Below are 22399 nucleotides of genomic sequence, written 5' to 3' on the forward strand. Positions count from 1 at the left end.
TGGAAACATATCAGATTAAGATAAAAGTGGAATCTCAGCTATGTTATCAGACAAAACTTGCAATAGAAATGACCCCAGACTGGTGAATTGTATTTGGACTGCGAAGACTGTAAATGAACCACAAATGGGTGTTAGAAGCACAAGCTTTCAGCTTCCCACTACATAGTGAGGGAGGAAAGGGAAGGTATAGTTAGGTATGAATGGAAGTATTATCAAGAGGACCAAGATAAAAGTTAAGGACCAACTACTCCAAAGGATTCTAAATAGGCATGAATTTCAATTAACAAAATTCTCAAGCTTGACCAACTTGAAGTTTGAAATTGCAGGTAGAACCATTCAATCATGAACCAGTTCTTCATAAAAGGTATTATTTCTCTAAGCTACTGTTTCAACTTAGGCTCTAAATGCCACTCTATGAAAGAAAAACAAACCATACACTTCTTTAAGATCAAGGCTAAGTGGTATGTCTACCTACAAGGGGTCTCTATCAGCAAATGGTTTGCTCTCCCGCCCATATCTGACCTCCACATGGAAATCCTCTGATGAGCTTCTTGGGCATTCTCTGGTAGCTTAGACCAGAGATACTGCAATCCTTTGTGCAGTATTTCACAAATAATTTGTTACCAATATAAAGTACCAAACTCTGGCTTACAACACTTTTCCCTTAGCTTAGATAAAAACATATCCCTTTAATAAGTCCAAAAAAGGTAGGAGGGATGGACCTCGTAAGCAGGAAAGACCCACAAGTCCATGACAATGTGTCTGGCTCTTGTATGATGTACGTTACTAGGAACTAATACATTATCCTAGCCCATATGTGTATTACTAAAGAAAGAAGGTTGAGAAGTTCTACCTTTAGTGACTGGATATTTCTAGTTGAAATGGAAAACCAAAACAAATTCTTAGTTGCTATCGTGGCTCTAAGCTATGACAAAAAGCAAGAAGAGCAGTAAGAATTTTAAACTGAAGGTAATAATTTTTCCTTACATTCTATAACCTCACACCAAAATCTCTAACAGTACATAATATGTAGGGACAAAAACTACAGAGAGATGAGAAAACAAAGTAAACTTCTATGCTCTAGGAAAAAAAAGATGAATATTTGGCAATGCTTGTAGTTTTACTGTAATTAAAATAAGCTGACTAATCACTCAATAGCTATAATCATTGCTATAAATTTGAGACCTTTAAGAACTATAAATGTGTCTACAAGTCTCTGTTAGGAAGAGCTTAGTTACTACATGATCAACGAAAAAGCATGGTTTGCATCTTGAGAAGATGAAAATAAATGGAAAAAAAATCTAAGTTAGTAACAGAACAAAGAAATTCTAAAATGTAAAGTAATAAAAGAAACAAATAGAACATCAAAGACTTCTCATTTTACAAATATGGAACACTACCAAAATGACAAGTAAGATTTCAGACAGAGAATATTACAGACAGGTCTCTGGATGAGTAGAATGGATTTTACCTGTGCAATGACCAAGATGTCTTATATCAATTTGTTCTTGCTTTATACAAGATGCTTCTCGAACAAAACAAGGATTGTTGTAGGAACTCCCATCAGAAGCACACACAGGATTAAAACTGTAGCCACTGCAATCTATATTACATACACACCTGTAGGAAAAGACAAAAATTACCTATATTTTACAACAAAAGTATTTCACAATACTGTATTTCACTTTCTTCTTTTCTGCTTTCTGTTAACAGAAGTCAAAATATCGTTCTAAGTCACTGATAAAAGATTAAGCAAAGTGAACATTCAGCTAACAATTTCTTTCAGGTGAGAATTTAGAGATAATTTCATCTAGATATTAATCCAGTGGTTTCCCCAGAATTTTCATATCTAGATACAATAATCAAGAGATGCCAAATGTCAACAATGTTAATTAAAAAGCAACATGCCATAGTGGAAAGGACACAGAACTGAGTCAAAAGTCATGAATCTAAATCCCAGCCCAACTAATTACTAAGATTTGTGTCCAGATTCTTTTCCTAAGTCTTAATATACTTATCTGTAAAATAGAGGTTAAAATAATATACCGACCCTCACCAAATAACTAGAAAGACTAAAAAACATAATTTGAAATAAAACATGTAAAATGAAAGCCCTCCAAAGTGTTTCTAGCTGCACATCTACCTATATCGCTGAGTGTCCACCCAACACTGAGACTGCACAAGGAGTCCCAGGGATGGTCACTCCTCCCAAGAACAGTAAAATCTAAATGAGAATATAAAAATAAAAAAGAGACTCTCCTGCTTCCAGCAACACTGTAGACTCAGAAACTAAGCTAAGCTTCCCACTGAAAACAACAAAAATTACAGGAAACGTATTTTAAAATATTCTCTCAAATGCATTCATAAGGTGACAAGAAATAAGGAATGTTCAGAACAAAAGTTAAATGAAGACAGGAATACAGAAAGGTCAATTGAGTTGGTTAAAGCTGATTTTCACCTTGAAAGTGTTTACCAAATTGGGTAAATTCAATTATCAACTTTTATAGCCTTGCAGGCCTCTGGAAACAGAAGACAAACAATACTGACCTACCTAAGATGGGGAGTTTGAAGACCCTGGAAAAGCTGTTAGCTCAAAAAGCTACAACTCTCAGCATGAGGGTAAACTAGAAATGAGTTTCCATATTCCACAGGGACTATTTAAAGTGGAAAAAAAACATGCTGCCCTGAGCCATGGCATTGAAGAGAGGGAAGAAAAACATCTCCCCTGAGAATTAAAAACCACAAGCCAGCCCTCACATGGGTAATTACAACTTAAAATACTACTTGGGTGTTCTGAAAAACCTTAAGCCCAGAATTTATTTTAAGAGCCAAGGACTGGAAGGGGCCATAGGCAACTGACAGAAGCAAATGCAATCTCCTTTGGAGAAACCAACTTTATTATCCTTGACCTCAAACATTTTCCAAGATACACTTGTGAGAAAAATAAGCAGATCACACACTCAGTCATATATCTACAACAAATAAGGAAACAAAACACCATGAGTGGAACAAGCTGATTTGAAAATGAAGCAAGCAGAGGCACCTGGCTGGCTCAGCCTATGAAGCATGTGACTCTCAGTGGTAGAATTAACTTAATATAAAAGGAAGGAAAGAAAGAAAAGGAAAGAAAAAAAAAAGTGAACCAAACAGAACTTCTAATAAAGAATGTATTATTAGAAATAAAAATTTGGGGGCACCTGGGTGGCTCAGTTGGTTGGGCATTTGACTCTTGATTTCAGCTCAGGTAATGATCTCCAGGTCATGAGATGGAGCCCTGCATCGGGCTCTGCACTGGGTGGGGAGCCTGCTTGGGATTCTCTCTCCCTCTGCCGCTCCCTCCCCTCCATGGCATGTACACTCTCTCTCGCAAAAAAAGAAAAAGAAAAAAAGAAAAAGAAATAAAAAATGCAATAGGCAGATTTAACAGCAGATCAGATAAATGAAAGGTGAGTTAGGGTACTGGAAGACAGATAAAAGGAAATTACTCAAACCACAGCAGAGTCAAAGAGGCGGTACACTTTTTAATCTAAAACAAGATTAAGAGACATGGAAGACAGAAGTGACAGAATCTGGAAAAACTCTAATTGGACCTCAAGGAGTCAAAGGAATGAGGCAAGGGCAATATTCTCGGCAATCCTCGTCAAATTTTCTAAAGCTAAAAAAAGATACTAATCTAAATATCCAAGAAGCCTAATACATTCCAAACAGGATTATTAAAGAGAAATCTAGACACAGAGATACCACAGTGGAATTTAATAGCAACATCAAAAAAGAATACTTTAAAAGCAGCCAGAAAGAAGAGAAAGATTACTTTCAAAAAGGCAAGAATAAGAGAGACAAGTGTCTTCAAAAGCAATACTGAAGCCAAACTGTTTATTTCTAGCCCGACAGTGAAATAATGCCTGCAATGTGCTGAGATAAAAGAGAATTCTATATAAAGAGAAATATCTTTCATGAATGAGGGTAAAATAAAAGTAATTTCGAAGAAGTAAAAACTTAAGAGTTTGTCACCTGCTGGCTATCAGTAAAGGTAATTATAAAGGCAGTTGAACAATGATCTTATAAAGAAAATCTGAAATGTATATGCAAATGAAGAACAAAAGCATAAATATGTAGGTAACGTTAATAAAGCTAGCCTTGCAAGGGCCCAACGATTTCACTATTAGGTAAGGTCCCTTAAAATCTCATACACAGGGGCGCCTGGGTGGCATTAAGCGTCTGCCTTCGGCTCAGGTCATGATCTCAGGGTCCTGGGATCGAGCCCCGCATCAGGCTCCCTGCTCGGCGGGAAGCCTGCTTCTCCCTCTCCCTCTCCCCCTGTTTGTGTTCCCTCTCTCGCTGTCTCTCTCCCTCTCTCTCTGTCAAATAAATAAATAAAATCTTTAAAAAAATCTCATATACATTTGCATCAGATTTAAGTTAAGAATGTTCACAGCAGCATTATTCATGAGAACAAAAGACTGGAAACAATCCAAATGTCCATCGATAGTAAAATGCACTGTAAAAGGATGTGGTATAGTCCAAAAATTAAATTCAGTAAGCAGTGATATTGAATGAACCATGTGCATTAACGTGAATGAATCCCAAAAACATAATTGCTAAGCAATAGAAGGTACATATAGAGATGATTCCATTTTATACAAAACTCAAAACCAGTTAAGAGATCCATCATATATGGTAAAACTATTTTAAAAAGCAAAGAAAATGCAGGATATCAGGTAGGTAGAGGAAAAATACATTCAAGGGGGAACATGGGAGGGCAGCTCTGAAGTATTGATAATATTCTATTTCTGGCTTGGGAGGTAGGATTCACAAAACTGTTTCACTTTTGTGCATTAAACCAAGTGTGTAAGTTTTCATGCACTTTTAAATATATACTCTATTCCACAATTTAAAAATTAAGGCACCAGAAAAAAAATTAACAATTCATATTTACTAAAGTCAGAAATGGCTTTTACATTTCGGCAGGGGGGCCGGGGAGAGAATGTGACAGAGACCACATTTGGTCTGCAAAGTGTAAAATATTTGTCAACTGGACCTTTACAGAAAATCCTTGCTGACCCCAGCTTGATGGGATATAAGTGGGCAAAATTGCAATGGCAATACAAGAGAAAAGGTGGCTAATGAAAGATTATAAAGCTATTTCAGGAGCAAGAAAAGGCCCAACAACAAAGGCAAGATACCGTACCAATTCAGCAAGGAGAAACAAGTGATTCGGCAGTGCGCACCGAGCACACCTGTGAGCAAGTGTAGGAGAAAGTCAGCATTCCTCGGTGGGATGGTACCACTGTCAGACTAAGAGCTGTGAGAACAAACCACGGCTACTGTTCTCAATGGCACATGAGGAAAGAAAATGAAATTACCATGCCTAGGAAAGTCCAGCTTAGTGAAACCATGAGCAGAAGAGGAAAATATCAGACTCCAGAGCCTGCTGCTATTACCGATTACAGGGATGACAGCTATGCACACTGGCAGCGGTACAGAGGGCAGGATGCCCAAAGCATAGGAGTGTACACTAGGGGGGAAAGAAATAACTTCAGTAAATATGCCAAATTCAAAACATTTAACAACCATTTACTCTGCACCTACTGTGTGGGAATACTCACATTTGCCTTATTCAATCCTGACAACAAATAATTATAAAAAGGGAAGATGAATATGAACAAAGTGAAAAAGCCTAAGATCACAAAACATAAAGTGGCTGGGATGGTGTTCTCTCTACTCATTAGAGCTGTTGCGTAAAACAGAGATCTCTGCATGGAAAGTGACAAATGAAAGGAGGTAAGTATTTTCCATATTTTAAAAAAAAATTTTTTTCTTTCTTTGAGAGAGCGAGCGAGCACAAGCGGGGAGGAGGAGCAGAGGGAGAGGGAGAAGCAGGCTCCCCACCGAGCAGGGAGCCCAACTCGGGGCTCGATCCCAGGACCGTGAGATCATGACCTGAGCTGAAGGCAGACACTTAACTGACTGAGCCACCCAGGCGCCCCTTCCATATTTTTATCACGAAAAATCTTTTCCCTAAACTGGCCTTCCTTTTCTCTCAAACACACCAGGGATACTCCTGACTCAGGGCTTTCCTTCTCCCTGGAACACTTCCCTCAGACACCCACCAGGTTCAATCCCTCACTTCAAGTTTTTTCTCAAGTCTTAAAAAAATGGCCGAAAATTAAATCACCAGACATCCATTCAAGAAGTTAGAAAAACAACAATGAAATAAGTCCAATGAAAACAAAAAAGAAGGGAAAAAACAGAGGAATGGCTACAGATACCTGGGGATATAGATATGGATATACAGACAGATCTCAGCAGAAACAGAAAACAGTTACAACAGCAAAGATCAATAAAGCCAAAGCTGGGCCTCTGAAAAGACTTCCAAATCTATAAAGGAGGATAAATCCAGAAAGAGAGAAAAACATATCAGGAATGAAAAGGACTAGATTCAGCAGGGATTATGGCTGAATAGATGATGCAGGGTTATTATAAACCACTTTAAGATAGCAAATTTGAAAACTTAGGTAAAATGATAACTTTTTAAAAATATTAACTATGGAATTTAACTAAAAAAGACATAGAAGCTGAATGGTAATCATTAAAGAAATTAAATTGGTTGTTTGAAAACAAAAAAAAGGCCTTCAAAGACAGCTTCAGAACCAGGTGTTTTTTAGAAAGAAAATTTATGAACACATTCATTCCAATCATTCAATAAATAGATCACTCTATTCTTTCACAAAGACATCCAGGGAATAGAAGGAACACTCCCTAACTCACTTGCTAAGGCCACATAAACTTTAAAAAAAAAAAAAATCAACACATCAAAAACTAATGATGTAATGTATGGTGATTAACATAATAAAAAATTTAAAAAATCAACAAAAGTAACAGATTATAACTCACTAAATAAAAACGAATAAAAGAAAATCTCATCCTTACGGCAGACAGAACACCAACCAGTACCACACAGGCACAGATACTGTAATCATAAAACAACAACAGGATGTGATTTAAAAAAAAAAAAAAAGGAGCACCGTGAGAACAAAGATGAGCTCTTAGAAATTAAAATTATAGGGGCACCTGGGGGGCTCAGTCGGTTAAGTATCTGACTCTTGATTTTTGGCTGAGGTTCATGACCTCAGAGTCACAGGATCAAGCCCCACATTGGGCTCCTCATTCAGTGAGGAGTCTGCTGGAGAGTCTCTCCCTCCCTCCCCCCTTTGCCCTCCCCCCACACTTTCTTGCTGTCTCTCAGATAAATAAATCTTTAAAAAAAGAAAATCACAGCAGAAACAAAAAACTCAAAAAAGGACTGGTAGATAAAGTTGAAGAAATCTCTCAGAAGGCACAGCAAAATTTTTAAAAAATAGAAAATGGGAGAAAAGGTAAGAAAAATAAAGGACTAGTCCGGGATGTCCAACAACCGAATAACAGAAATACAAATAGAAAAGAGAGGAAAGGAACTCATCATCATCAAAGAACTAACTGAAGAAGGGGCACCTGGCTGGCTCAGTCAGCAGAGCACGTGACGCTTGATCTCAGGGTTGTGGGTTCAAGCCCCACGTTGGCTGTGGAGATTACTAAGAAATAAAATCTTAAAAAAAAAAAAAGGTTGAAGAAAATTTCTTAAATCAGAAATAAGTAACTTTCTAAGAAAGGGTGTGATATTGTGAAATTCCACTATACTGGGGACCAAAAGATTCTATATGCTCCAATAGAGAGAAAACAGATCACATACAAAGGATCAGGAATCAGAATGGCTTCAGGCTTCTACAGCAATACTGGAAGCTAGAAGATAACAGAGCAATGCCTTCACAGTTCTGAGGGAAAATTATTTCCCACCTAGAATTGTACTTGACAAGTTATAAATCAAGTATTGGGTGTAGGATAAAAACATTTTCGGGGCGCCTGGCTGGCTCAGCCAGTGGAGCGAGTGACTCTTGATCTCGGGGTTGTAAGTTTGAGTCCCATGTTGGGTGTAGAGATTATGTAAAAATAAAATCCTTAAAAAAAAACAAACACTTTTAAGCATTAAGTCTCAAAAGAGTCTGGCTTTTTTTTTTTTTAACATCTTATACCCTTTTTCAAGAAGCTACTGAAAAATAGCCTAAAATGGGAGAGTAAAACCACGAAACTAAAGGCAAAAATACAAGAAGAAAACTATCCTATATAAAAGAGAGGTAAATGAATTTCTAGGATACTTGCGGTATAACAAAAAATATATTTGGTCTTCATCCCCTGTTCCTGGCACTGAGCACCTAAAACTCTTGGAACTGTCTGATAGATGGGAGAATCTTTTGTATGCTAAGGAAATGGCTCATTGCAGGAAGGAAGGGAGGGACCAGTTTGACACCAGGAAAACCAACCATGGAAAAGTCAGAACTTCTACTTCCCCACCCCACCAACCCACCTGACCTCTGGGAAGGGGAGAAAGAGAGAGGGATTGGAGATGGAGTTCAATCACCAATGGCCAATAATTTAACCAATAATGAAACCACAATAACAAACTTTGAACAGGAGCATTCCAGGTTGGTGAACACATCCACATGCTGGTGCACCTGATACCATGGAGACAGAACAGAAACTCAAGACCCCTCGCCCTATGTACCTCTTCATCTTTTGCACCCTTCATAATAAACAGTAAGCATAGCACTGTGCGTCATATTTGCAAATTATCAAACCCAAGGGGAGGTTGTGGAAATCTCCAAATCAGTAGTATGGTGGAAGGAGATACAGGGAACCTCACTTGCAGGTGGTGTCTTGTGGGTCTGTGCCTTCATTCTGTGGCATTTGTGCTATAACTCCAAGTGGAGAGCGCTGGAACTGAACTGAACTGTGGAACGGCTGGTTGGTATAGAAGTAGAGAACTGGTTGTTGTTGGAAGAGATACAACACTGAAGGAAGATCCCAGGGTGACAGCTAGGTATAAGATGTGCAGGGCAACCAGTCCACACTGAAATAGTTCCACTCTCCACAGTCCTATTGATGGCTGTGATTACTGATTACCAAGAGGCCTAGTGCCACTATGCCCTTTTTAGCCAGGGGACAGAATGCCCAGGTAAGCCTGCTCCAGACTCTGATCCATACTTGGCTCATCTTAACCATATGGTGGTGAAGTGTCCCCCTCTCCCCTCCATGTCCTACTGCCTCACCCTGAGCACACTCATTTAATTGACTCCTGAGACCTAGAGGTCAGCTATGGCGAGATAAGGAGAAAACACAGAGCAGGCCCTTCTCTGGCCACATTCCTGCCAGTCATCCATACATGGCAAGACTAGAATCCTGCCAGATGTCTCCACTGTGAGGAGCCCTAGGTTACCCAGAACTCACTCATGCTCTTGCCCACTGATGTCCCAAGAAGGGAATCTTGTAAACTCTCTGGGAAACTAAAAGCCAGACTCTGACTCAGAGACCATTCGATGTATCTTCTTCTGTAAACCTTCATGTAATCATGGCACTACTGTCCTTTTCTTCCACGGCTGGGTTAATGCTCCACACTGGTAATATGGCAATATTCTATTTTGTACCCTAGGTGTTAGGTACACAGATGTAGTATTCTTTAAATTGCATACATAGATATGCCAACGTACATTTTACAATAAAAGTTTTAAGAAAGTGCAGAAAATATGCATAGTGTACTGCCATTAGTTTTAAAAAAGGAAACAAAGAGAATGTGTGTACATATTTGCTTGTACATGCATAAAATAATCGCTGGGAGATTAAATAAACATCAGTGACTGCCTCTAGTAAAGACACCTGAATGGCTGGGGAACCGGGGTGGGAAACAGACTTCTTACTGTGGAGCCTTTTAAAGCTTCTGAGTTTCTAACACTACAAATTTCAAAGACATGAATGCATATATACATAAATAAATTAAATGACTTCTATGATTTTCGCAAATCACAACTCTAAGTCTTTAAAATAGGGATAATACCTCATAATACTGGTGAAAGAACCAAATAAGCTTTTTTTTTTATTAAAGATTTTTATTTATTTATTTGAGAGAGTAAGAATGAGAGACAGAGAGCACATGAGAGGGGGGAGGGTCAGAGGGAGAAGGAGACTCCCCGCTGAGCAGGGAGCCCAATGCGGGACTTGATCCTGGGACTCCAGGATCATGACCTGAGCCGAAGGCAGTCACTTAACCGACTGAGCCACCCAGGCGCCCCCAAATAAGCTTTTGCAAAAAGCCCTTTGAAATCAAATACTATGTACATCTGAAAGTAGTATTATTATTGAAAAAAAATCTATCCTTTCCCTTCCTTTCTCTTCACTCTATATAGAAAGTGTTATTCCCCCTTGATATGGTAAGTTTATTTAGCAGTTAAGAAAACACTGGCTTAAACTAATTTATGTGGGGACGCCTGGGTGGCTCAGTCACTTAAGCGTCTGCCTTCGGCTCAGGTCATGATCTCAGGGTTCTGGGAGGGAGCCCCATGTTGGGCTCTGTGCTCAGTGGGAAGACTGCTTCTCTCTCTCTCCCTTTCCCTCTGGCCCTCCCTCTGGCCCTCCCTCTGCTCATGCTCTCTCTCTCATGCTCTCTTTCTCAAATAAATAAAATCATAAAAAAACTAATTCATATGAACTTATTTAAATTTAACAAACACCTACGAAGCCTGCAAAAAGTTCAGTACAATACCAGTTGTTTTATGTATAGTAAATCCATACAATGACCCTGTGTGCAGCTCTAAGTGAATAATAAAGCCCTAGTGTGAACAGCCATGAGTTCCACAAAGACCTACAGAGGGATACTACAACCCAACCTTATGGCAAATTCATCCAGTATAGAAATCAGCAAGACAAAGTCCCTGTCCTTAGGGAGCCAACAATCTGCTAGTGATCCCAACAGCATAAATACCACGCAGAGGTTGTTTCTCACAGAATAAGGTCACCTAACTCGTGGGGACTGTGGAAGAGAGCCAGGGAGGCTTCTGGGAAGAGGCACTGACTTATGACCTGAGTCACACTTCATCCAAGTCGAGAAGGAAGAGTAGGAATTAAACAATCTAGATAAATAGAGATGGGACTCCAGGCAGAAGAAATAAGAGGCAAACTATCAAAGAGTAAGTAGCACAGCATTCAGAAAACTGCAAAAGGTCATGGGGATACGGTGTTCTCCATTTTAAAAACAGACCTCTCGGAGGAAACCTTTCCTGGCAGCTGTGTGGCATCTTAGTAGTAGTAGTGGGAAGGTACTGTACTGTAGCAGGAAGGATTTCTGGACAAAGGAGCCTATCATTGCTAGCATCCGGCTTATACTATGTATAAACTAATATTTAATAGTCTTGTTTCCTGTTACAAGAAAAAGAAGAGCATATAATTATTTTTCCATTATAATCTAAGGGGCCATCATAGGAATTTATTAAACCTAAATAGTTTTAAAAGTCTATATTCTATATACCCAGAGAAAGGCAATGCTAAATAACAAAACTTATTGTCATCTCTGATTAGGAAGAAATAAAGAATAGATAATGGTAGGAAAGGTACTTCTTTGGTTCTTTTTTTAAAAAGTCTATGTGGGGGGCGCCTGGGTGGCTCAGTCGTTGGGTGTCCGCTTTCGGCTCAGGTCATGATCCCAGAGTCCTGGGATCGAGCCCCGCATCGGGCTCCCTGCTCAGCAGGAAGCCTGCTTCTCCCTCTCCCACTCCACCAGCTGTGTTCCTGCTCTCGCTGTGTCTCTCTCTGTCAAATAAATAAATAAAATCTTTAAAAAAAAAAAAGTCTATGTGGCATCCAGAAAGGAGAACATAATGGAGGACATATATGTATAGCATCACTCTCAGCTTAAACAAGAAAAAAGATTTCATTGTACCTACTGAGAGAGAGACTCATCAGATTGTGACACTGACCAGCCATCTGTGTCAAACAGAAAATGGTCCCACAATTGACAAAGATGTCCAAGCAGGTAGATTAACTGTTTATCAGTGTTGTCTGTCACACTGCATACCTACAATGATTCTCTTAGCAACTCTGAAATCTCCTATCACTCAAGGAAAGAGCAGCTCCAGAGAGATTGACATCAAAGAGGCAGAAGAGCAGGAGACTATTTCCACAAAGGGCATCACACACGAAGTTCAAAAGAAATCAGTCGAGGACTTTTATAACTCACCTGTATTGACACATTATGCCTGATGATTCTACCAAATCCTCCCCCATTTGTGGGCAGAGATTTAGGTCAGGAATATAAAGGGTACTGATGTGAAGGAGTTTTAGGATTATTTGGTCCCACCGTCCAGACAAACAGCTGATGGACATTTTGCAGCAATAATTTCAGCTTTGGCCAGATGAGAAATACTGTTTAAAAAAAGAGGGGTTGCTACAAACATATGGTTTAAGAAATACAACGTGCTGTAAAGCAGATGCTATTTCCGAGTTTTAAGACTAAGCAGATCTGGGCTGAAGCCTTTATTTGTTGGTGCAAGACTCTAGGGCTCTTCCTGCCTCCATCCTAGGAGCCCGTACAGAAACAGGGGCCAGGAACTCAAAGTGGAATGCTGAGCCCCCTACATGGACAGTAGCTGTTTTGGAGAGTTCCACAGAACTGTGACAGACTTTATGGGAATGAGAAATAAACTTTTGTTAAACACCCCCCCCCACCAAAAAAGGACTAAGCAGAAAGTCCATCCACTATACTTCATAACGGTCACAATGGAATACTGAAACCTCACTTAGGTGGGAGTCAAATTTCTTGCAACCTCACTACCTAACTCTAGGTTTAAATTCAAAAGGTAACAAGCATCAATGGAGATAGCTATCACTAATCCATGTGAACACCAGAGTATCACTGGAGAGGCACAATGTGCTTCAGATAGGACGGGGGGAAAAAGCCTTTCAGAAGCTAAAACTAATTTAAATTATAAATAAATTAGCATTGAGCAGACAAGAGAGAAAATACATGTAATAAAGTTCATACACTTCACTCAGAAGAACCTATTTACTCTGATTTTACATTTAGAATTTATTCTTACATTAGATACAGTTCCTACAGGTATATTATCTCCTATTCTGGGAAAGAAGAGAAGCAAATTTAAAAGCTGGGGTCATCTACACTCAGGTTCATTGTCAAGGCACCTTGACACAGCACCCAGAAGCAGCAGCCAAGAGCCTGAGATGTGAGAAGAAAAATTATTTTTGAAGAACCCAAAACACAAAGTAGAATGCAGCCTTAAGCTTAGGGACAAAACAACCACCACTGAGAAGAGAACACCAGGGTATTACACATGTGTGTGCACAACACAATGGATAAATCCCTTGTCAGTAGACCTGTGTTCTGGGTAACTGCAAGCCATTCAGCCTCTTCTGAGCCCAGCTTCACCTGTAAAATCAGGATAATACTTCTTGCCACCAGACAGAACTTCCATAAAGAGCTGAAAAAACAATTTATGTAACAATAGCTGAAAAATATAATACACTATACAATATGTAACACTAAGACAACCTATTTAAATAAATATCCATTTAAATGGCTAAATAAAAAATTAGCACTTCTCTTAATAGCAAAGAATTAAGTTACATGATACCCCTGATTCCCTCCCCCAAAATGCCAGGGTGTGTTTTTTTTTTTTTTTCTAAACTGGTAGCAAGAAAAAGAGCTTTAAAGCAAGACAAAGATTTCAGCTGCCCTTGGGAAATCAGATAGGGTATAAGCATTTCTTCTAACAGAAAAGACATTTCAAACTGAGAAAAAATAAAATATTTTTTAAAATGAATACCCATACCTAAAAATATAACATGAAATATAATATTGATTAGTTATATTATCGAGGAATATTTTTCAAACTATAGGTCATAATTCTGGCATTTTTTAAGGAAATCAGAAAGTATTAGAGTACCTCACATTTAATAAAGGTAAGTATTATTTCATAGAATTTTGAAATGTGAATTCTATGTCACAGTGTAAATCTATTTCTTACATGGAGTTGTAGTTAAAAACGTCTAAAAGTCACTGATACATAACAGATAGATAGGCATGTGACCTTCTAGATGACAGCTAAGGTGTAAAAACAAGGAGTTTAAAAGCAGCTAGTACTCAGAGTGACCAGAAGAATATAAGGAAAGTAAAGAAATCTCAGCTGGGACCAGGTGGAAGAAGACAGTGTTTTTTATTTTTATTTTTTTTTAAGATTTATTTATTTATTTATTTGAGAGAGAGAATGAGAGAGAGAGAGAGCATGAGAGGGGGGAGGGTCAGAGGGAGAAGCAGACTCCCCGCCGAGCAGGGAGCCTGACGCGGGACTCGATCCCGGGACTCCAGGATCATGACCTGAGCCGAAGGCAGTCGCCCAACCAACTGAGCCACCCAGGCACCCAGGGCAGTGTTTTTTAAAAAGTCATCAAGCAGCAGTCCTTGAAGTAGGAAAAGGATAACAGCATTCTTTCTAGGAATCAAAAAGGCTAATATCAGAGAAAACACTCTACTGGAATTTAGGAGAATCTGCCCCATAAAACCCTCTGACTTTAATCCTTAATTTTCTCATCTGTAAAGTGAGAGGACTAGGCTAGAAGATAAATTTTAATATCCTACGCAACCTTAAAATTTTCTGATTCTGGTAGAGTTTATAATAATTAAGCCATGACATGAGTACTTGTTTTATAACTAAGACCTTTTGTATTTAATAACTATAGTTTTATCTTTTAATAAAAAAATTATATAACATTGTCCTAATAAATAATGGGTTTTTATATAAAAATCAAGGCTTGGTGTCTATTGCCACTTATGGGCATCTCTCAATTTTCCATACTGAAAAGGTCTAGTTGGCTGAGTCAGAATTACCCTTACGCAAACACGTCACTATTCACCTGGAAGTAATCATGAAAAGCACACAGAAGATGGGCTGAAGGAGTTAAATAACCTCCGTATAACTTCTTGGTACCATGGCCCATTTAAAAGTTTAAAAAAAAAATTACAATAACCATTGAGGTGTGGCTAATTGTTAAACTCAACTACAATCAGTAATAAGTGTTTTATACACTAAAAGATTAATGTTCCTAAAATTTCTTTCTATCTCCTTCCACAGTAGGATAAGCCATTTTAGCTTAATCGCTTACCTTTAGGTAAAGGTACCAAATGCTTCCTTAATCTTCTCCCATTATTGCACCAATTTCCTGGCCTGGACTTGGCTGCCTTTCCCAGTCTATGTGCTCCCCGGCTGGCTCCTCAGCCTGCATGCTCCTTTCTACTGGTAAGCTCTTCCCTGGTCTGTGCCCACTTCTTAAGCTTAAAGCCTGTATCTGCAAAAATGGTGGCTGCAAGCTCTCAAATAGATGCACAAAATGAATTTAGTACCTACAAGGGAGTTACTCTGACTGGGCAGAGGGTACACATTATATCATGAGGTGGTGTTCATAGAAAGATGTATATTTTACCATACAGATGTCATATGTGGGGCTGCCTCTGAGACTAGATGGAATCTGTTCTACTTCTAAGCAAAAGATCTCTATCTCTTTTAATTAAGGGATAAAAAATGAGAGCAGAGAAATGTCTAAAACAGGACTGGAGAGAGGTACCATGAAAGGAATAAAAACAGAGCAACAGACCAAGCCAATCAATCACTGACAACTATTTTGACTCTGAACACCTTTATAGGACAGTCCTGAGGCAAAACACTAAAAAGAACTAAATCTCTACAAAAATACACACACACGCATACACACACACCGGTACTTCATCATGCCATACCTTTAGCACAAAGCAAGAAGAAGAGAACATAACATCTATTATCTGTTCTCTCTGCAAGTCCATATCGCTCATCATTTCTTTCCTGTCCTGCAGACCCATCTCTACTTTGGAAAACATGTACTTCCCAATCAAATCACTCTGACTGAAATGGATGGACACACGTCAATCCAAGTGATCAACATGGAGAAAGAGAGCAAACTGAAGTTTTGCTAAATTCACTTTTTACTAAACTTGTCTTGTGCCAATTCTCACCAACTTTAAAATATATACCAAGTAAATTATGACATTAATTTTACCATGTACCACCCAAATAGCTGATTTTGAACCATAATCCTGAAAATGGTGCAATTCTGATTTGTAAAGCTCCCTATGGGCATTAATGCTAATTAAACCATATTACCACTGTTCAGTGAAAGACCTGAATATGTATTTAAGGGCTGAATAAAACCTGGGACCAGAAAACACACAGTGAAAATAAGCGTAAGGAAGAAAGTGCAAATCTCTATAAAACAAGTGTTTTAAAATATGCACTATGGGGCACCTGGGTGGCTCAGTCGTTAAGCGTCTGCCTTCGGCTCAGGTCATGATCCCAGGGTCCTGGGATCGATCCCCATGTCGGGCTCCCTGCTCAGCAAGAAGCCTGCTTCTCCCTCTCCCACTCCCCCTGCTTGTGTTCCCTCTCTCACTGTGTCTCTGTCAAATAAATAAATAAAATATTTAAAAAAAAAATATGCGGGTGGCTCAGTTGGTTAAGCGACTGCCTTTGGCTCAGGTCATGATCCTGGAGTTCCGGGATCGAGTCCCACATCGGGCTTCCTGCTCAGCAGGGAGTCTGCTTCTCCCTCTGACCCTCTTCCCTCTCGTGCTTTCTATCTCTCATTCTCTCTCTGAAATAAATAAATAAAATCTTTAAAAAAAAATTATGCAGTATAGGGAAGTGAAGATCCATTTGTGCTATACTGTCCTGAAGTCAGCATTAAAGCTTTTAGAATCAACTATGCAAAAAGCAAACACTACAGGGAAATGAAAGGTTGAGACTGGGAATAAATAAACCCGAAGGAACAAACATGACTGTGTAGATGATGTAAATATTCTTGCTATTCCATCACATACCGTGTGAAAATTGGACAGACAATGCTGTCCAGCTACAAAACCCACCTTACTGAAAGCTGAACATGAGAAAATAAAACAGCATAATGTCAGTCTGTGCAAATGGGATTGCTAAAAATATTTTACTCATTACATAATTACTATATCTCAAATTTTGAAGCAGTTTTGGATTTTTCTTACAATGAAATACATGAAAAGTTTTTGCATAAAAATCCAAGTTAAGAAAAAGAAAATTATTGATACTAGTATAAAGTATAATGGTAGGAGAATTAAGAATAGAAGTACTTTGAGGAATAAAATTAGCACTTAGGATAAACTATATAAAACCGTCAATAAAAATAAAGGCAGAGGTAAACCTAAAAAGATTATACATGGATTCTCATTCTAAAATACACTTTAAATAGCTATGATATTACATCAACATAAGACAAAATTAATAGATCTGCATTAAACAAAAAAAAATATAGAAGGCACACACAAAATATCTAGAACCAGATTAAAAGATACTTCTCTACAACATAATAGTGCTGATGATTATCCTCCAAGTAAGTGCATCCCTTTCCCTCAATCAACTCACCCAACATTTTCTGCATCTTCATCACACTCAGCTTTATATTTGCAAGGTCCACACTTGGAGTGTTTTCTGTGAACTTCTGCCCCTGACCCTTCCTCTTCTGTTTAAAAAGAAAAATTAAATTTTCAACCAAAAGTTGGGTTCCTTTCCAGATAAGCTTCACGTTTTCAGCAGCCATTATCCTATTTCTAGGGAAAATGTACCTGAGCTCTTGAAAACAATCACTTCCAAAATCTATCAATGCTTGTGCCCAAAAATGTTGCCAATACAGAGTACAACAAAATCTACGAGGAAAACAAGTATGGATGCAAGCAAAATAATCCCTTAACCTATGTACAAAGGTGCAATATAGGTTTTGATAATTAATTGCCTTTATAAGAATTATCACATAGCATTAAATAAGAAAGAGAAAATAAAACATGGGTGATAAATTTGGTTCAGTGATTACCCTACTGAAATAGCCTGTGTGATGCTGGTCAGCAAATAAATGATTAAATGCGATAGAGTATAACCACTTCTTCAACATCAGTTTTATACCTGCCTTTCTTACTACATAATAACTAATTCCAGAATTTAAAAAAATAATTTATCTCCAAATCTGTGAAAGGAAAGGGTCTCCTTACAAAAGACTTGCCTCTTTTTCTACTTTGCAACTTAGCACAGCCAGAAATACCTAGAATACAGAAGTGTGTGGGTCTCCTATGATCCAGCACAAAAAACCAGTTCATACCTCTAAGTTCCCAACTCCTATCCCACATTTAAGAGCTTCTACATTTGTGGGGTTCAACTAGGATGGATCCTACCCTAATAATCTCAAACTGGGCAGGGAGCTCTGTTCTGAGGCCAATTTAGGGATTCAGCTTACTCAAGGGATCTCCCATTTTAGTTTGGAAAAAAACACCTTATTCAGGGGTGTCAATCAGTAAAGAAGATATTAAAAGAAGAAGTCCATAAACCTGTTTGGTAATACTTTGGTAATACTTCCAAACTTTCCATTTGTAGTGTCTGTCTACACTTTAAGTAGAAATTTTTCCCAAATTCTCATGAACACTCCCAGATTCCGGGGATCACAACCCTATGTATTTCTGAGGCTTTGGTACAGCCACCATGAGCTCACTTAAGTTTATGTACTAATCTGAGCAAACCACTTAGCCTTTCTAAACTCATATTCCCTAAAAAGAAACTGTCAGAGCAAGACATCCAGTATTTACGCTATATACACAAATCTTGTGATCAACTTCCAGTTCTTTAGTATAAGAACAATGACCGTTTCCTTACCAAATATCTGACTACAGGTACTAGGCTACATGATCCCTCTTAAAACCCTTTTCAGCTCTAGGTCTAGAATTGATGGTCTAATCCTTCACACGTGATCATGAAGCTTCTGCTTGAACATGTCCATTTAAATCACATTCTATTGTGGGATAGCTTTAATCTTTTTTTTTCCCCCTGAAACTGTCATCCTGAATTTCTTCCTCCAGACGGTTCTTCTATTCTCTAAAGTGACCTTTGAAGTGCCTTCCAACTCTTGACATTTTAGGAATCTATGAAATGTGGAAGTCTGAAGTAAGGTTTCAGATAGTATCGAAAGGATCATGACTGTAATTTTCATTTAAGTGTGAATTTTACTGGAGTAAGTTTTCTTTGAGTGGATCCCCACAGTACCTCCAGCATTACTTTGCATACCGTAGACACTAAGTACAGCTTCATCAGACTTGAAATAAATTAGTCATTCTTAATTCTGACAATTAAACTCTTACTAAATGCTATTACCAGAAATTACTTTTTTAAACAGAAGTAATTTATATGTCTGTAAAATAAAACTTAAAACATAGATTCCACTACAGTTGTTCTGCAAGCCTTCTCTTTGCCATGCACAACTCGCTCCAGAGTTTTATAACCCTGCACCTTAAAAATTCCTCACGAGCAAAATTTGTAAGCAAGGGATGAGAGATTTACCAATATTCTGGTCCAACCCGAAATCACTTGTGGGGATGATCCCAAGGAGAAGGCACTTTGATGCAATCTCAATTTAACAGGAGCTACAACATTTCCGCTTTGTGTGTCAACAAAACTTTAGTGAAAAATAACTGCATGAAACAAAGTGCCTAGGGTTGGGAGTGGTGTCTAAGAGTCTTTTTCTGGAGTAATGAAAATGTTCTAAAGTTGACTGTGGTGATAAATGCACAACTCTATGACTATACCAAAAGCCACCATATTGTACACTTTAAATGAGTAAACTGTACAGTATGTGAATTTTACCTCAATAAAGCTGTTAAAAACAAAAAATTACAGAAAACAAATGTCCTTTAAGTGGTACTTGAAACTTACCTCCTTCTCCAGATCCAGAGCCATTATCTGAGAAGAAAAACAAATAGTGAATAGAAATATTTTTGCTGGAAATTTCATCTTATCGAATGGTAAACTTTCCTATCAAAAATCAAACTGTGATGGGGCGCCTGGGTGACTCAGTCAGTTGAGCGTCTGACTCTTGGTTTCAGCTCAGGTCATGATCTCACGGTTGTGAGATCGAGCCCTGCACTGGGCGCCATGCTCATTAGGGAGTCTGCTTAAGATTATCTCTCTGCCTCTCCCCCCGCAACCCACACTTGCACAAGTGTTTGGGCTCTCTCTCTCTCTCAAATAAATAATCTTTTTAAAAAATCAAACTGTGATAGCAATTCTCATGTAGCCTTTTTCTTATTTTTTTGATATGGAACTAGACTAAACTATTCTTATATACCTATTCCATGTCTTTCTCCAGATAGAAAATCCTTGGACACACAATCATCTATACCTCATACATCTTTTGTAGCCCATTCAGGAAATAGGCAGGTGCCTAGTACAGAGTAAAGGCCAATAAATACTGTAAAGTAAATGGCTATATAAAAATAACTTTAATTAACTCACTTAAAAGGTAAAAAAAAATTTTCAATTTTGTTAAAGCTTGAGAGGAATAATGAATAAGCTGCTTTTATTAGAAAGGGAGGAAAAGAGCTTTGGGTCTTGCTCCAAAAATCTTAATGAAATCTGTAGATAAAGGCCAAAAGCCAAAAGGTAAGAAAAAGCCTCAAGGCTTAAAAGGAAAGAACTTCAGAGCTGAGGTTTTCATATTACTGATAAAATTAGCTTCCTCTAGGAAACCTAACCAGAAGGACTCTCACCAAGGTATAGGTGAGACACTCATTACTAATGAAATTAAAGAGCCTCCCTCAATATTACCAGCAAGAAGTCAGCCTAAAATGTAATTAATATGAAATATTTATTTCATAAATCCTAAAAAGGCCAACATATGGTGCAGAGCATGTTACAAAGAGGGTAATGCTAGTGTCATCAGCATGGTATAGTAAAAAAGCAGAGATGGCAAGTGAAGAACTTGACACACTTTATCCTGCACTTTTGCGGGGGGGGGGGGGGGCAGCCACATCCTCAGGAATCCACTCCAGTTCTTCATCACTCTCTTCCCTTTAATCTCCTTCAGACAATAACTGAATTCCCAAAACATTGTAGAAACAGAAGGAACTGGAAAAATACATATTTTTTGTAATATCCACTGCAAAATCTTCATGGGATTTTATAGTCTTAAATTGTGTTCAATTTTGATTAGTCAGTCATAAATAATTATATCTGAGTAAGTAAGAAGAGTGAAAGAGCAGAAGAAAGAAAGAGTGAAAAGAGAAAGAGTGAAAGAGCAGAAGAAAGACAAGAAAGAAGGGAACTCCATTTAAAATTGTTTTATGACCCAACTTTTCTTAGGCAAACACTCCCTTTTTCCTTCTATTTTACATACATTAACTGGGTACATATTAGGTGCTAGGCAACATGATAAATGCTAGGAATAAATTGATAAATAAGAAAGCCCCAGTGCATGAGATACTCACTCCCAACCTGTTGTCAAGCCATGTCCAATTTTAATAAATATAATACATCATATCTTCCTTTAGTGTCCTTTAAAATTCTAAAAAAAAAAACTAAATATTGTGATGCCTTTGATAATGAGATTGCATTCTTCTTGTAGATTATATTTTCATTGCACACACGCCTTCCACCATCCACACAACTCCACCCCAACCCTGGGACTATGATGCACTTCCCCAGGCAGGGCATACTGCTTTCCTGTTGAAAAGCAACTGCTCTAGCAGGAGACACATGTGTCAGAGAAATGAAATACAGTAGGATATATACAGAGAGACATGCACAAAGTGTGAACAAACTCAGCCAGGAGATGCCACGGAAGAAAAATTTCAGAGGATAAAAGGCTAAAGCTCAACCTGAAAGCATAAGAAAGGAGTTTTCAAGGAAACAAAAGAGAATGTTATCTCTAGCACAGGGGTCAGGACCAATAAAAAGACCAAATGTGATCAACAACACTGGCCCACCGAGCAACTAACAAGATCAATATAGCACCTCACAGCTTAGCTGATTCAATCCTCATTTAACAATCCCAAGAGGTAATATCCATTTAACAGTTTAAGTAACTGGGGTTCAGAGGGGCTAAGTGAGTTACTATATGACTTGTCCAAGGTCATATAGTAAATAAGAGCTGGACTTAACATCCGGTCTTTTAATCTGGGCAGTGCTCTTTCCAATCTAACACCCTGCTTCTAATTTGGGATTATAAAGAGTTCTGTATTCTTTTTTAGTTTCTAAACCAAGTCTGTGAAATACAAAGTACTTAGAGAAATGTGCAAGAATCACAAAAATGATAGTCTATTGGCCTAACAACACAATCATTTCACCAAGCACCTAATTATTTGGTGTAGGGAAAAGAATTTGTCCCTCCCCAAAGACAGGTCCAGTCTTTGCCCTCAGCTTCTGGAAGGTAATCTATATCATACCTGATAGAAGTGTAATATTTAGGGAGGGTACTGACCATACCAGATCTTAAGGTGGGGTTGGCCACACTCAACAGTCCTAGGGTGAAGGCTGGACACACCACAAGGACCAACCACGTAATTTAGACTGGGGGCTTTCAGTCATGTGGTATTAGTGGACCTGGAGTTTGAGATCAACCATATGGACAATGGATCATTCATGCTTATGTA

At 38.3% G+C, this 22399-nt stretch overlaps 1 protein-coding gene across 3 annotated transcripts in view; it reads right to left on the bottom strand.

Annotated features, from left to right (window-relative positions):
- TMEFF1 (transmembrane protein with EGF like and two follistatin like domains 1) overlaps nt 1-22399 on the bottom strand; it is a 79787-nt gene that overhangs the window by 26842 nt on the left and 30546 nt on the right. For all 3 annotated transcript variants that reach the window (XM_027615562.2, XM_027615563.2, XM_027615564.2), the window contains exons 4-6: nt 19686-19712; nt 17358-17454; nt 1472-1620 (exon numbers count right to left, since the gene is read on the bottom strand). In XM_027615562.2, coding sequence (XP_027471363.1) covers nt 1472-1620; nt 17358-17454; nt 19686-19712 — 273 coding nt within the window. The remainder of the gene's footprint in view (nt 1-1471; nt 1621-17357; nt 17455-19685; nt 19713-22399) is intronic.

This window comes from Zalophus californianus, chromosome 13 (assembly GCF_009762305.2).
Source record: "Zalophus californianus isolate mZalCal1 chromosome 13, mZalCal1.pri.v2, whole genome shotgun sequence".
NCBI classification, from domain to species: domain Eukaryota; kingdom Metazoa; phylum Chordata; class Mammalia; order Carnivora; family Otariidae; genus Zalophus; species Zalophus californianus.